Source organism: Spea bombifrons, chromosome 4 (assembly GCF_027358695.1).
Source record: "Spea bombifrons isolate aSpeBom1 chromosome 4, aSpeBom1.2.pri, whole genome shotgun sequence".
Classification (NCBI taxonomy): Eukaryota; Metazoa; Chordata; class Amphibia; order Anura; family Pelobatidae; genus Spea; species Spea bombifrons.
The window spans coordinates 112,062,926-112,076,856 of NC_071090.1; the positions used below are offsets into that span (position 1 = coordinate 112,062,926).

The window sequence follows — 13,931 nt, forward strand, 5'->3', positions numbered from 1 at the left end:
GGGGAAGAGGTTAGATGGGGGGCTGTATGGTCGGAGTATGTGTTAGATGAGGGGGCTGTATGGTCGGGGTATGGATTAGGTGGGGGGCTGTATGGTCGGGGTATGGGTTAGATGGGGAGCTGTATGGTCGGGGGAGAGGTTAGATGGGGGGCTGTATGGTCGGGGTATGGGTTAGGGGTACGACACCCCTCATGAATATTCGTTGATGCTGCTTGATTACAATGTATGATGCCGGGGGCTCCGGAGGGGCTGGGTTTACATAACATTGGCTGCCATGTTGGATGCTACCAGCGCGGGGGCAGGGGGTGGAACTGGCTACGGTCTTACGGTGAGATTCCGCGGTCGCGTTACAAGGTACTACAAGTGTCCGTTAGTTTACCACGCGAGGAACGTGGCTCCGGGGGGGGGGGGGTGAGTGTTGGCCACTGTGAATACAAATGAATATACTGTAACTCTACTGATAAAGTATTTTTTTACCCCATTTACCCCATTGCCTCTTTTTTTCATTGTGAGCGGCATGAAGAGCATCCCACCCAACCGTAGGAGTCCACTGGTCCACATGAGTCGAGGAAAGGGACATATATTCTAATATGCCGCCCCCTCCCCATAACTCCCATAGTTGATGGATCTAGAAGGGTCTCCGGAGGAACCCCCCCAGGTGCTAGCGAGTTGGGTTACCTCGGTACAGCAGCCCCCCCCTGTAGAGGTCACAGTGAAGGACTTCCTGTTGGATGGGGGTCGGGCTGCCGCCATCAATCATCTATAGCTGTGATTACTCCTCCGTGGCCTGGAAGGTTTCTGGAGGAACGTGTTCCTCGGCTGCATTCCTCATCCGCCTCTGGGCCGAGGGCCAGGAAACACTCCGGAGCTTGGATCCAAACGCGGTCAGGAGACCTGGCCAGGGTCCCACCCCACGAAAAACACGATATCCTGACTCCCGGGTCTGGTGACAAGACACACGGCATGCGCCAGCCCCGCAGCTCGTTATCCCCGTGGGTCTCCTCATAGCTGCTGGACCAGGGCATTAACCGGCCACGTTGGGTTTGAGACCCTCACCGAGTAGGGGGGGTCCCGATTCAACGAGCCAATCAAAAGAGAGTCACAGGAGAGGCAGCAAAAGGCAAACACGAAAGTAGTCTGCAGTGCCTGGCTGTGATGAGCTTCTGCCGTGGCAATAACAGCGATTGATGTTACGGGACACAGGGTGGATAGGAGACAGGAATCAGCGCACGCCGGGCTGTGATTGGGGGATGATTCCTGTGAAAGCAGCAGCACCAGGTGGTTTATGATCTGCCGCCCAGAGTTGGAGGTGCCCCAACGCCTCATTCGATATGACCAAGCAATGGAAATATTAACGCGTTCAGACAATAGAAGAGTTATTTGCAGCGGCGTCCCGGCGGCCGCCGCACACACGGAGCCTTTGTCTCGCTTTTAGTGAACAAATCCATTGTTTTTCCACCCCGTTCAGGTCTAATTAACAAAGTCCTGTCCTCTCAGCCATTTCGTCTTCCTGCCACCATATGTCCCGGTCCTGTGTAATAATAATAATGATACCCACCAACAATACCCGCCAACTTACCTGAATATCGGCCGCCGGCGATTCATTGCGTGTTGTACACGCCGGGATCACACGGCAAGAACATATGTATAGAACTCGGGAGTGTTTACAGCTCTGCCCCCACTGCCCCGGGGTAGGCAGCAGCCGGGCCTGCACTGTGGCCCTTTATAGGGATTGGGGTGAAGGACGGCCTCCCATGGGGCAGAGCCGGCACCCAGAGCTGGCACCGGGGCATCCGGGCAAAACCCCACAGACTCCGCTGCTTGGTGTTCTTTAATGGGGCTCCTTCTACCGGGGGGCTGCTGGGGGCATTAGGCTGTCTCTTTAATACAGAGTCACTGGGGGGCTGCGGGGGGCATTAGGCCGTCCCTTTAATACAGAGTCACTGGGGGGCTGCGGGGGACATTAGGCCGTCCCTTTAATGTTTTCACAAGCTGAACACTGAAGTCTGCCAGGGATCCGCCTCCCCGCTGCTAACACAACACTCTGTACCGAAAATAGGGGATTCCAGCCAAATATCTCCGGGCGACACTCAGAGCAACGAACACAAAATCCCCCCGCAAACAACACACCTCACAGCACGACACGGGCGCACCGGGGGCGGAGTTATCTGCGGACCGCCCACCACGGAGACACGGGGAATACCCCCCCTGCACCTAATAACCCCCCCCCCGGGGGCAACTTCCTGGGAAGATTCTCACTGTCGGCTTCATTCACGTGACTCATCCAAGAGCGGGACTTATTAATATATCGCCGTCATACTCCGCAGCGCTGTACAATGTGTGTTATTATTATTTATATATCGCCGTCATACTCCGCAGCGCTGTACAATGTGTGTTATTATTATTTATATATCGCCGTCATACTCCGCAGCGCTGTACAATGTGTGTTATTATTTATATATCGCCGTCATACTCCGCAGCGCTGTACAATGTGTGTTATTATTATTTATATATCGCCGTCATACTCCGCAGCGCTGTACAATGTGTTATTATTATTTATATATCGCCGTCATACTCCGCAGCGCTGTACAATGTGTGTTATTATTATTTATATATCGCCATCATACTCCGCAGCGCTGTACAACGTGTTATTATTATTATTTATATATCGCCGTCATACTCCGCAGCGCTGTACAATGTGTGTTATTATTATTATTTATATATCGCCGTCATACTCCGCAGCGCTGTACAATGTGTGTTATTATTATTATTTATATATCACCGTCATACTCCGCAGCGCTGTACAATGTGTGTTATTATTATTTATATATCGCCGTCATACTCCGCAGCGCTGTACAATGTGTGTTATTATTATTATTTATATATCGCCGTCATACTCCGCAGCGCTGTACAATGTGTTATTATTATTATTTATATATCGCCGTCATACTCCGCAGCGCTGTACAATGTGTTATTATTATTATTTATATATCGCCGTCATACTCCGCAGCGCTGTACAATGTGTTATTATTATTTATATATCGCCGTCATACTCCGCAGCGCTGTACAATGTGTGTTATTATTATTAATATATCGCCGTCATACTCCGCAGCGCTGTACAATGTGTGTTATTATTTATATATCGCCGTCATACTCCGCAGCGCTGTACAATGTGTTATTATTATTATTTATATATCGCCGTCATACTCCGCAGCGCTGTACAATGTGTGTTATTATTATTATTTATATATCGCCGTCATACTCCGCAGCGCTGTACAATGTGTGTTATTATTATTTATATATCACCGTCATACTCCGCAGCGCTGTACAATGTGTGTTATTATTATTTATATATCGCCGTCATACTCCGCAGCGCTGTACAATGTGTTATTATTATTTATATATCGCCGTCATACTCCGCAGCGCTGTACAATGTGTTATTATTATTATTTATATATCGCCGTCATACTCCGCAGCGCTGTACAATGTGTGTTATTATTATTTATATATCGCCGTCATACTCCGCAGCGCTGTACAATGTGTGTTATTATTATTTATATATCGCCGTCATACTCCGCAGCGCTGTACAATGTGTTATTATTATTTATATATCGCCGTCATACTCCGCAGCGCTGTACAATGTGTTATTATTATTTATATATCGCCGTCATACTCCGCGGCGCTGTACAATGTGTGTTATTATTATTTATATATCGCCGTCATACTCCGCAGCGCTGTACAATGTGTGTTATTATTATTTATATATCGCCGTCATACTCCGCAGCGCTGTACAATGTGTTATTATTATTTATATATCGCCGTCATACTCCGCAGCGCTGTACAATGTGTGTTATTATTATTATTTATATATCACCGTCATACTCCGCAGCGCTGTACAATGTGTGTTATTATTATTTATATATCGCCGTCATACTCCGCAGCGCTGTACAATGTGTGTTATTATTATTTATATATCGCCGTCATTCTCCGCAGCGCTGTACAATGTGTTATTATTATTATTTATATATCGCCGTCATACTCCGCAGCGCTGTACAATGTGTGTTATTATTTATATATCGCCGTCATACTCCGCAGCGCTGTACAATGTGTGTTATTATTTATATATCGCCGTCATACTCCGCAGCGCTGTACAATGTGTGTTATTATTTATATATCGCCGTCATACTCCGCAGCGCTGTACAATGTGTGTTATTATTATTTATATATCGCTGTCATACTCCGCAGCGCTGTACAATGTGTGTTATTATTATTTATATATCGCCGTCATACTCCGCAGCGCTGTACAATGTGTGTTATTATTATTTATATATCGCCGTCATACTCCGCAGCGCTGTACAATGTGTGTTATTATTATTTATATATCGCTGTCATACTCCGCAGCGCTGTACAATGTGTGTTATTATTATTATTTATATATCGCCGTCATACTCCGCAGCGCTGTACAATGTGTTATTATTATTATTTATATATCGCCGTCATACTCCGCAGCGCTGTACAATGTGTGTTATTATTATTTATATATCACCGTCATACTCCGCAGCGCTGTACAATGTGTGTTATTATTATTTATATATCGCCCTCATACTCCGCAGCGCTGTACAATGTGTGCTATTATTATTTATATATCGCCGTCATACTCCGCAGCGCTGTACAATGTGTGTTATTATTACGGTATTATTTATATATCGCCGTCATACTCCGCAGCGCTGTACAATGTGTTATTATTTATATATCGCCGTCATACTCCGCAGCGCTGTATAATGTTATTATTATTTATATATCGCCGTCATACTCCGCAGCGCTGTACAATGTGTGTTATTATTATTATTTATATATCGCCGTCATACTCCGCAGCGCTGTACAATGTGTGTTATTATATATATCTATTGCTCATAGATTGCAAGCTCTTTACATTTCTGTACCGTTACGTCTTATACGTTGCCGGTTTTAATGTTATTGTTAATAGTAGGGTCTCTGCCACCATATCAATAAATGTAGTAATAAAAATAATGATAATGATGACGTCACTATGATCTATATTTCATCTTAAATATTGTGCTCTTTAGTTTATATAGAACTATTCTTCCATGTGGCTCCTAAAGGCCCAGAGCCCCCTGTGGCCGGAAATTCACCAGAGGGGCCCTTGTTGTCCCACTCCGTTGAGTGTAGACTTTTTGACGCCTTGGCCGCCATGTTTGTTACTGGCAAGGGGGGTATGGCGGTCCATAGTTTTGCAATAACCGGTGTAATGCCGCTGGCCAGCCCCCCACCCCGAGCACGCTACTACTACATATCGATTCATACAGGAATACCTCCACGTTTCACGCTTCCAGCGGCACTGCTGCCCTTATCAAAGATGGGGGACGGAATCCCAAAGCTCCACGTTCCCCCGCCCCTTCCCGCCACGGGAAGGAAGTGACTTAAGGAACCGCCTTCCGGTTCCTGTTGTGTGCACCGCGGCCTCGAAGACGGGAGGAAAGCGATCTCGGCGGATACAATGTAATGAGAGGGCTATACCGAGGCAGAAATCGTGATACGGGGGAGATAGGAAGTATAATGGAGGGGGGTTTGTCACCGTCGAGATACCGGGTGTGAGGGAGGCCGAGGAGAGCGGCGGTATGGCGGGAGCTGATACCGGGTGTTAGGGAGGCCGAGGAGAGCGGCGGGAGATACCGGGTGTGAGGGAGGACGTGGAGAGCGGCGGTATGGCGGGAGCTGATACCGGGTGTGAGGGAGGACGTGGAGAGCGGCGGTATGGCGGGAGCTGATACCGGGTGTGAGGGAGAGCGGCGGGAGATACCGGGTGTGAGGGAGGCCGAGGAGAGAGGCGGTATGGCGGGGGGGGAGATACCGGGTGTGAGGGAGGCCGTGGAGAGAGGTGGTATGGCGGGGGTAGATACCGGGTGTGATCGAGGCCGAGGAGAGCGGCGGGAGATACCGGGTGTGAGGGAGGCTGAGGAGGGCGGCGGTATGGCGGGGAAACCGTTGGGGGCATATACTGGGGTAGAGAGGGATGTATGTGATGGGCCTCATGCAGGGTGAGGGAACCTCGTAGTGGAGGGGGGGTATATTGGGGCACATACGCCGGGGCTGGGCACATACGCCGGGGCTGGGCACATACGCCGGGGCTGGGCACATACGCCGGGGCTGGGCACATACGCCGGGGCTGGGCACATACGCCGGGGCTGGGAACATACGTCGGGTCCGGTCTCTCTGCATCCTAATCACAGACGCATCTTCTTTAGCGACCGGCAGCGTGTGAAACATGGCGGACAGCGATGACGAGTACGACCGCAGGCGCAGAGACAAGTTCCGGAGAGAGAGGAGCGACTACGACCGCTCGCGGGAGAGAGAGGAGAGACGGAGGGACGACTGGAGCGACAGGTCAGCCACTGCCTTGTAATCCCAGCCCTGGGCGCTGTATACACGTATACACATGGGTACCCCGCATCGATCACACAGCCCCGGGCACTATATACACATGGGTACCCCGCATCGATCACACAGCCCCGGGCACTATATACACATATATACACATGGGTACCCTGCACAGATCACACAGCCCCGGGCGCTGTATACACATATATACACATGGGTACCCCGCACCGATCACACAGCCCCGGGCGCTGTATACACGTATATACACATGGGTACCCTGCACAGATCACACAGCCCCGGGCGCTATATACACATATATACACATGGGTACCCTGCACAGATCACACAGCCCCGGGCGCTGTATACACATATATACACATGGGTACCCCGCACCGATCACACAGCCCCGGGCGCTGTATACACGTATATACACATGGGTACCCCGCACAGATCACACAGCCCCGGGCGCTGTATACACATATATACACATGGGTACCCCGCACCGATCACACAGCCCTGGGCGCTGTATACACATATATACACATGGGTACCCTGCACTGATCACACAGCCCCGGGCGCTGTATACACCTATATACACATGGGTACCCCGCACTAATCACACAGCCCCGGGCGCTGTATACAGATATACGGGGGGCAGTGCCCCCTGCCCCGGGGTATCGGGCCGTCATCATGCTCTCTCCTTGCAGGGAATGGGATCGAGGACGCGAGCGGCGGAGTCGGGGAGAATACAGAGACTACGACAGGAGCCGGCGGGAACGCTTCTCCCCGCCGCGCCACGAGCTCAGCCCGCCCCAGAAGCGCATGCGGAGGGACTGGTGGGTATATCCGAGCTGTACGCCAGTACTGTTACCCATGTAGAAAAGATGGCTCGTTATCCTTTATTTCCTGGGGAGGGATACGGCCGTCCGGGTAAATGTGACTGCCGGTGCTCCCGGTAACGGAAGGGGGCAGTCCGCCCGCCTGCTCACCGTTTATTCCCCTGTCCTCTCTTCTAGGGATGATCACGGCGGCGATCCTTATCACAGCGGCTACGATATGCCGTACTCCGGGGCGGGAGGGGGTCCGGCCTATGGCCCCCCGCAGCCGTGGGCCCATCCGGAGATGCACACCATGCAACATCACAGCATTCCCATCCAGGCCAGGTGAGGGCCAGAGGGGCCGAGCGTATATGAATGAGCGGCGGCTTCAGGCCAGAGCATTGGTCCATTGTCCCATTGGTCCATTGTACTTCTCTGCGGAACATGTTGGTGCCATATGGCTTAGTGGGATATAATGGGTTTCTGTGATGGGGCGGAATCAGTCTGGTAGGTGTGAGCGTTGGCTCGGCCCGTGGCGTCCGCTGACCGCTCCCTTTCCGCTTCGCGCAGGCTGGGGAACCTCCACGACGTGGACCTCGGCTCTCCCGCTCCGGTCATGAAAACGTTCAAGGAGTTCCTCCTCTCGCTGGAGGACTCGGTGGACGAGACGGAGGCCGTGAGGCGCTACAACGATTACAAGATGGAGTTCCGGCGGCAGCAGATGCAGGAATTCTTCCTGGCCCACAAGGACGAGGAGTGGTACGGACCCCCCTCTCCCTGCCGAACCCTCCCCTACTCCTCCTCCTGCTCTCCCCCCTCTCCATCCCTTCCATTCCCCGCCCCGCTCTCCCTGACCTCTTCATCTCTAAAACTGTCTTCACGCAAAATGTTTCTTTATATTCATTAATAATAATAATTTGATCCTTTAACCGAAAACACACTTTTCTCCTTCTCCAAAGCCGCTCAAGGTTCAGGAAGTCACCTCCTGCCGCCATGTTTTTTTGTTTTTGTTTTTCCGGCGTTAGTCAGTCAGGCCTTTTGTTGTTTTCGTTAGATTCCCAATGTCTTAGGGTCTAGCCAGTCAGAATGCGGTGGGGAAGAGATTACCTAAAACCCCCCCAAAATAAAACCAAAAAATCAAACCATTACCCGTGGATATTGGTGAAAATATAAATATATTGTTCCGAATCTTCTTCCCGGTGTGGACCAGGTAACATTTGGGGTGGCCATGGGTTGTGCTTTACTGTTTGGCGGGCGGGTGGCTTCAGCGCCGAGTTTAATGAAAGTGGATTCGGGGGTTGAAGGGGATTAGTGGGGTTGGTATTTATTTTAGCAGAACATGCAGGGGGGGTCTTTAGTGACGAAGACCCGCGTGAGGCTGTGCTCTAGAGCTGGCAGAACCCCCCCAGATATGTCGTGTGCTGGCCGTGCGTGCGCGGTGCCACTTATGTTATTTACGCGTCCATTTCTAAGTCCGCCATTTAAGTTTCGAAGCTTGGACGTTACCAGGCAGGGACCCCCCTACTCTTCAGGGACCACTGTTAGCGAGCGGAACCTGACCATGCCTGGCTGAGTGTTCCGGGGAAAAGGATAAATGGCGCACAGGTTCTGGAAGAGGCGTTTATGGGCGGATGAAGTGGGAGGAGCCTGGTTAAGAAGTAGCGCTCTGAAAGGCTTTGGAGAGGGTATGGGAGCGAGTCTCGTTGGCTTATAACTCTAATCGTTGTATTTACCCCCCTCCCCTTCTCTCCTGCTCTTTTTGTCCCCCCCGTTTTTCTTTCCTTCCACCCCCAAAGGTTCCGCTCCAAATATCACCCGGACGAGGTGGGCCGCCACAAGCAGGAGTGTCAGGCGGCCCTCCGCACCCGGCTCGGCGCCTTCATGTACCTGATGGAAAACAATTGGTTAAATGATATCCAGCTGGACATGGACAAGGCTCCAGCCATCATCAAAGTCCTGGATGCAGGTAATACCCCCCAATAATCTCTAGCCAATCACGTCGCGCGCCTCCTGATTCCCGGCACTCACCTTGTAACGTGCGTCGGCCCCCTACAGCTGTGATAAAGATGGAGGGGGGAACGGAAATCGACTTGAAGATTCTGGATGAGGAGGAAGAGCAGGCGAGGAGAGAGGCTGCTAAAAAGGAAGCGGCGCGGCGCTCGGAGGGGGATAAGAAGGCGGCCGAGGAGAAGGAGGCCGCCCCGAAGGCTGAGAAAGAGGAGGCAGCCGAAGAGAAGCCCCCGAAACCCAGTGATGAGGAGGGCAAAGCCGAGGAGGCGGACGGGGACAAGCGGAAGGTACGTGCGCAGGCTTAGATGGGAAGCAAGGGAGTCTTACTTTATTGAGAGGCTGGTAGATGCGTGGAACAGCCTCCCAGCAGAGGTGGTAATATAGGCTAATATGCCCAGATACCGTGCATGTGAGCCGGCACCCTGACCTCACACGTTTTTCTCTCCAGTCAAGCAAAAGGAAGCGCAAGCACAGCGGCGACAGCGACGTCAGCGACTCGGAGTCTGGCTCAGAGAGCGGGAGTCTGAAACCGGAACCGCCGGGGCAGAATGGGAGAGGTGAGTGCCCTCCGGCCCCGGCTGCGGAGCGCTGTGCTTCCACGAGGCCTCGCCGTTAACGTCTCCTTTCCTCCGTGTTACAGAGGAGGGAACCCCGAAGAAGAAAGAGAAAGAGGAGGATGGGGAGAAGCCGAAAGAGAAGCAGAAGGAAGAAGTCGTGAAGCCGCGGCCTCTGCACAAAACCTTGTCCCTCTTCATGAGAAGCATCGCGCCAAACATCTCCAAGGCCGAAATCGCCTCGGTGAGACCCTCAGGCGCGAGACCCTGAGCTGTGACCCACCATGCGGCCCCCTTAACCTTACTGACCATGACTATGGGAAGAGACGTAAAGGGGTTAAAGCACAGGAGGGAGGTTTATTTCAAAGGAGGAGAAACGTTACAAGAGGCCAGAGGTTTTGCTGGCATGTCAGTTGAGTGGAGCAGCCTCCCAGCAGAAGTGGTAGAGGGTAATGCAGTGAGGGTATTAAACATGCACGGGACAGACATACGGCTCCTGAATAAGACCGGCTGCGGGCCGATCTGCCATTAAATATTTCTTGGTTCCTCCTTTGCCCTCTTCTATTGACTGAATCTCTTCATAGCGCTCCCTCTCCCGCTGGAGGTTGTAGGCAGTCCCTCCATGCGCGGACGCCCTCCGTATCGATGAAGGAATAATTAATTGTTTCCCTCTGTAGGTCTTCAAGAAGTATTCCGGATTTCTAAGGGTTGCGCTGTCGGATCCCCAGCCGGAGAGGAGGTGAGTTAATAGAACCGTGTTGTATGCGGGGGCCACGCGGCGCTGCAGAGTATCTCGCCCAAGCGCTCTGCACAGGCTGGGAACGTGCGGGGGAAGCCCTGAACTCATGGTTTTGGTTTTGTCCGGTTGCGCAGGTTTCTCCGGCGTTGTTGGGTGACTTTTGATCGGAGCGTTAACATCAAAGAGATCTGCTGGAACCTGCAGAATATCCGGGTACGGAGTCCCTTCTGGCCGCCTTCTCTGGCGCTTTCCCCGCCTCCTTCTGGCCGCCTTCTCTGGCGCTTTCCCCGCCTCCTTCTGTCCGCCTTCTCTGGCGCTTTCCCCGCCCCCTTCTGTCTGCCTTTTCTGGCACTTTCCCCGCCCCCTTCTGACTATTGGTTACACCGCTCTCTTGCAGCTCCGTGAGTGTGAGCTGAGTCCAGGCGTGAACAGGGAGCTGTCATGGCGCGTCCGCAACATCAGCGGCTTAACGCAGCACCGCACCGTCCAGCGCAACGACATCAAACTGGCAGCGAAGCTCATCCATGTGCTGGACGAGAGGGGGCAGCTCTGGAGCCGGGCCGAGGAGGGCCAGGTAAGGGCGGATGTGCGTGATTGGAGCATCGGCAGGGATGTTTAACCCCGTGAATTCTCCAGCACCGCTTACGTCTTCCTTCTCCCCCTTCAGGAGGGTAACGGCCAGAATCCTATTCTCAAAAACATCACCGATTACCTCATAGATGAGGTCAACGCAGAAGAGGAGGAGCTTCTGTGGGGCACGGGGAGGACCCCTGAATCGGAGCCCCCCAAAGAGGGGAATCCCGCCGAAATAGTTGTGGAAAGAGATGAGAAACTCATAAAGGTTTGTATTGTGCGCGCGCGGTGTGGTGTAGCTGTGTGTAGGGCGCTGCCGGGGTGTGTGGTGTAGTAGTGTGTAGGGCGCTGCCAGTGTGTAGGGCGTTGCCGGTGTGCAGGGCGTTGCCGGTGTGCGCGGTGTAGGGCGCTGCCGGTGTGTAGCAGTGTGTTTTATGTACGTCTCTTCCTCCCAGGTCCTCGACAAGCTCCTGCTGTACCTGCGCATCGTGCATTCTGTTGATTATTACAACACCTGCGAATATCCAAGTGAGGATGAAATGCCCACGCGCTGCGGTATCATGCACGTGCGCGGCCCCGTCCCCCCCAATCGGGTGTCACACGGAGAAGGTAAATATTACATGCAGCTGTTGGTATACAGGGTGGGGGCAGGGGGTATATAGATACTCGGTATACAGGGCCCGTGGCGGGAGGTATAGATACTCGGTATGCAGGGGGGGGTTATATAGATACTCGGTATACAGGGTGGGGGCAGGGGGTATATAGATACTCGGTATACAGCACGCTCCCTTTTTAACCCTCGCTCCTGTCAGTGGCCGAGTGGCAGAAGACGTTCGAGGAGAAGCTGGCGCCTCTGTTCGCTGCGCGGGAGATGCTCTCCGAGGAGGAGGCCGTGAAGATGGGGAAGAAAGACCCGGAGCAGGAGTTGGAGAAGTTTGTTGTGGCCAATACCCAGGAGCTGGGCAAAGAGAAGTGGCTCTGCCCTCTGAGCGGCAAGAAGTTCAAGGTCAGGGCAAATGCTTAAAAGTAAGGGGGGGAGGGGCAAATCTGGTGCAGGGTAATTACCGTGTGTGAAGCGGCTGCAGCCTTCAAGCTGTGCTTCCTGGGATGACCTGTGTTGGGTAATTGTGTTAGGTGGAGCGGGGGCCCCCCGTCGTATGGGGCCGGGCTTGGAGCGGGGGCCCCCGGGGCTTGCTGGTTGTTGAGCGAAGGAGACAAACGCCATGTGTTTTTTTTTTTTGTTTTTGCCAGGGCCCGGAGTTTGTCCGCAAACACATCTTCAACAAACACGCGGAGAAGATCGAGGAGGTCAAGAAGGAAGTTTTGTTCTTCAATAATTACTTAATGGACAGCAAACGGCCTGCGCTCCCTGAGGTGAAACCCGTCCAGCCGCCGGTCAACTCCACAGCTCAAGGTGAGGGCGCCGCTCACCCCGCTCCCCGCTCCGCCGGAGGCTCGCGTCCCGCTCTGTGTCTCACTCTACCTTCCCTTGTCTCCTTTCTTCCAGCTTTGGCCCCTGGACTTCTCTACCCCCATCAGGGACACCAGTCCTTGTTACAGTACGGCCAGCCCCGGCTGCCGGTCCTCGGATACGGAGGTAAGTGTAGCGACTTGTGCGCGGTGGCTTCGCCTGCTGTTCATGCGCAGCGTGTTAATGCGTTCCCATCTCTCCATCAGGACCCCAGTTCCCTCCAGCTCCGTACGGTGCCGGCCGTGGGGCCTACGACGCCTTCCGGGGCCAGGGAGGACTATACCCCGGGAAACCGCGCAACAGGTGAGTATGAGCTCTGGCTGAGCATCGGCTTTTCTCTCACTCACACTCCAACTGCCCTTCTGATGCATTCTCTGTCTGCCCCCGTAGGATGATCAGAGGTGACCCCCGAGCCATTATTGAATACCGAGACCTGGATGCACCCGAAGATGTAGATTTCTTTTAACTGCCCCCCTTGTGTTTTAACTGCCCCTTTGCTCTGTGTTCTGTATCCACCAAGCTCTTTAATCCACGCAAAGTTCTGTTTTTTTGTTTTTTTTTGTTACTTTTGTATTAATTATTTTCAGGAGCCCTGGTTTCAGTTAGCGGAAATATATAAATTTTTGGTCAATAAACTGATTCCCTGGACAATGTGTGTTTGATGTGAGGGCAGCTTCACGGCGACGGCACATGGCTGTGTAATGACGTGTTTGAATACCGTATGATGTAACAGGCCAACCCCAAGATGGTGGCCGCCCTGTACAATGAACAGTGAAGTTGAAAAAGTTCGTTAGAGGGTCTCCAGACCCTCTAGAGAACTCTGGCTCCACTTGCAGGTTGAATACAGGTACTGCACTCAACCACGCAAGTCAATGGAGCCCAGCTTTCTAATGAGTGTGATTAGTAAAAATAAATTAAAAAATAATAGTTAAAACAATAAAATGTAAAAATAATTTCCCACTGATGTCCCCATCGGGGGAACCTTCAAGTTTCATAAAATGTTAAAAAAAAAAAAAAAAAATTGTGAGCTAGTCCTAGAAATAGCACATTAGCTTAAAACAATTGAAAGAGCTAAATACTGGCATATTAAATGCCCATGGGGTGTCTACTTAAAAAAAAAAAAAAAAATTTACTATTTCATGGGGTGAATTAAATTGACCGGGTTCAACAATGTCCTAATTAACATGGGGGGGGGGTGGCCACATGTCTAGAAAAATGCACACGTCCCAAATATGGCCTTTTAGTTCCCCCCAAAAGAGACATCACTGTACTCAGGAGATGTTGCTGGACACATTGGGGTGTCGTGTGACAGCGGCATATACCAGGAGCTGTAAACTCATACGTAAAGTAGGTGTGTGGGGAAAAAT

At 52.1% G+C, this 13,931-nt stretch overlaps 1 protein-coding gene across 1 annotated transcript; it reads left to right on the forward strand.

Annotated features, from left to right (window-relative positions):
* The first annotated feature begins 5,435 nt into the window (after positions 1 to 5,435).
* SRRT (serrate, RNA effector molecule) lies at positions 5,436 to 13,215 on the forward strand. The gene is made up of 19 exons (XM_053465061.1): positions 5,436 to 5,520; positions 6,267 to 6,405; positions 7,107 to 7,235; positions 7,416 to 7,562; positions 7,788 to 7,976; positions 9,014 to 9,183; positions 9,273 to 9,514; positions 9,676 to 9,784; positions 9,868 to 10,025; positions 10,459 to 10,520; positions 10,655 to 10,733; positions 10,918 to 11,094; positions 11,188 to 11,361; positions 11,549 to 11,702; positions 11,906 to 12,099; positions 12,345 to 12,507; positions 12,601 to 12,690; positions 12,771 to 12,867; positions 12,955 to 13,215. Exons 2-19 carry the CDS (start codon positions 6,287 to 6,289, stop codon positions 13,028 to 13,030), a joined length of 2,529 nt encoding a protein of 842 aa, XP_053321036.1. The 5' UTR covers positions 5,436 to 5,520; positions 6,267 to 6,286; the 3' UTR covers positions 13,031 to 13,215.
* Positions 13,216 to 13,931: the final 716 nt, after the last annotated feature.

What these genes read in the sequence shown, in the direction of transcription:
- SRRT (XM_053465061.1), top strand. Translation starts at nt 6,287, where the DNA reads ATGGCGGACAGCGATGACGAGTACGACCGCAGGCGCAGAGACAAGTTC. An exon ending in CCAAGGCCGAAATCGCCTCG is followed by an intron (nt 10,026 to 10,458) that starts GTGAGACCCTCA and finishes TTCCCTCTGTAG; the next exon opens with GTCTTCAAGAAGTATTCCGG. An exon ending in GCCGGTCCTCGGATACGGAG is followed by an intron (nt 12,691 to 12,770) that starts GTAAGTGTAGCG and finishes TCTCTCCATCAG; the next exon opens with GACCCCAGTTCCCTCCAGCT.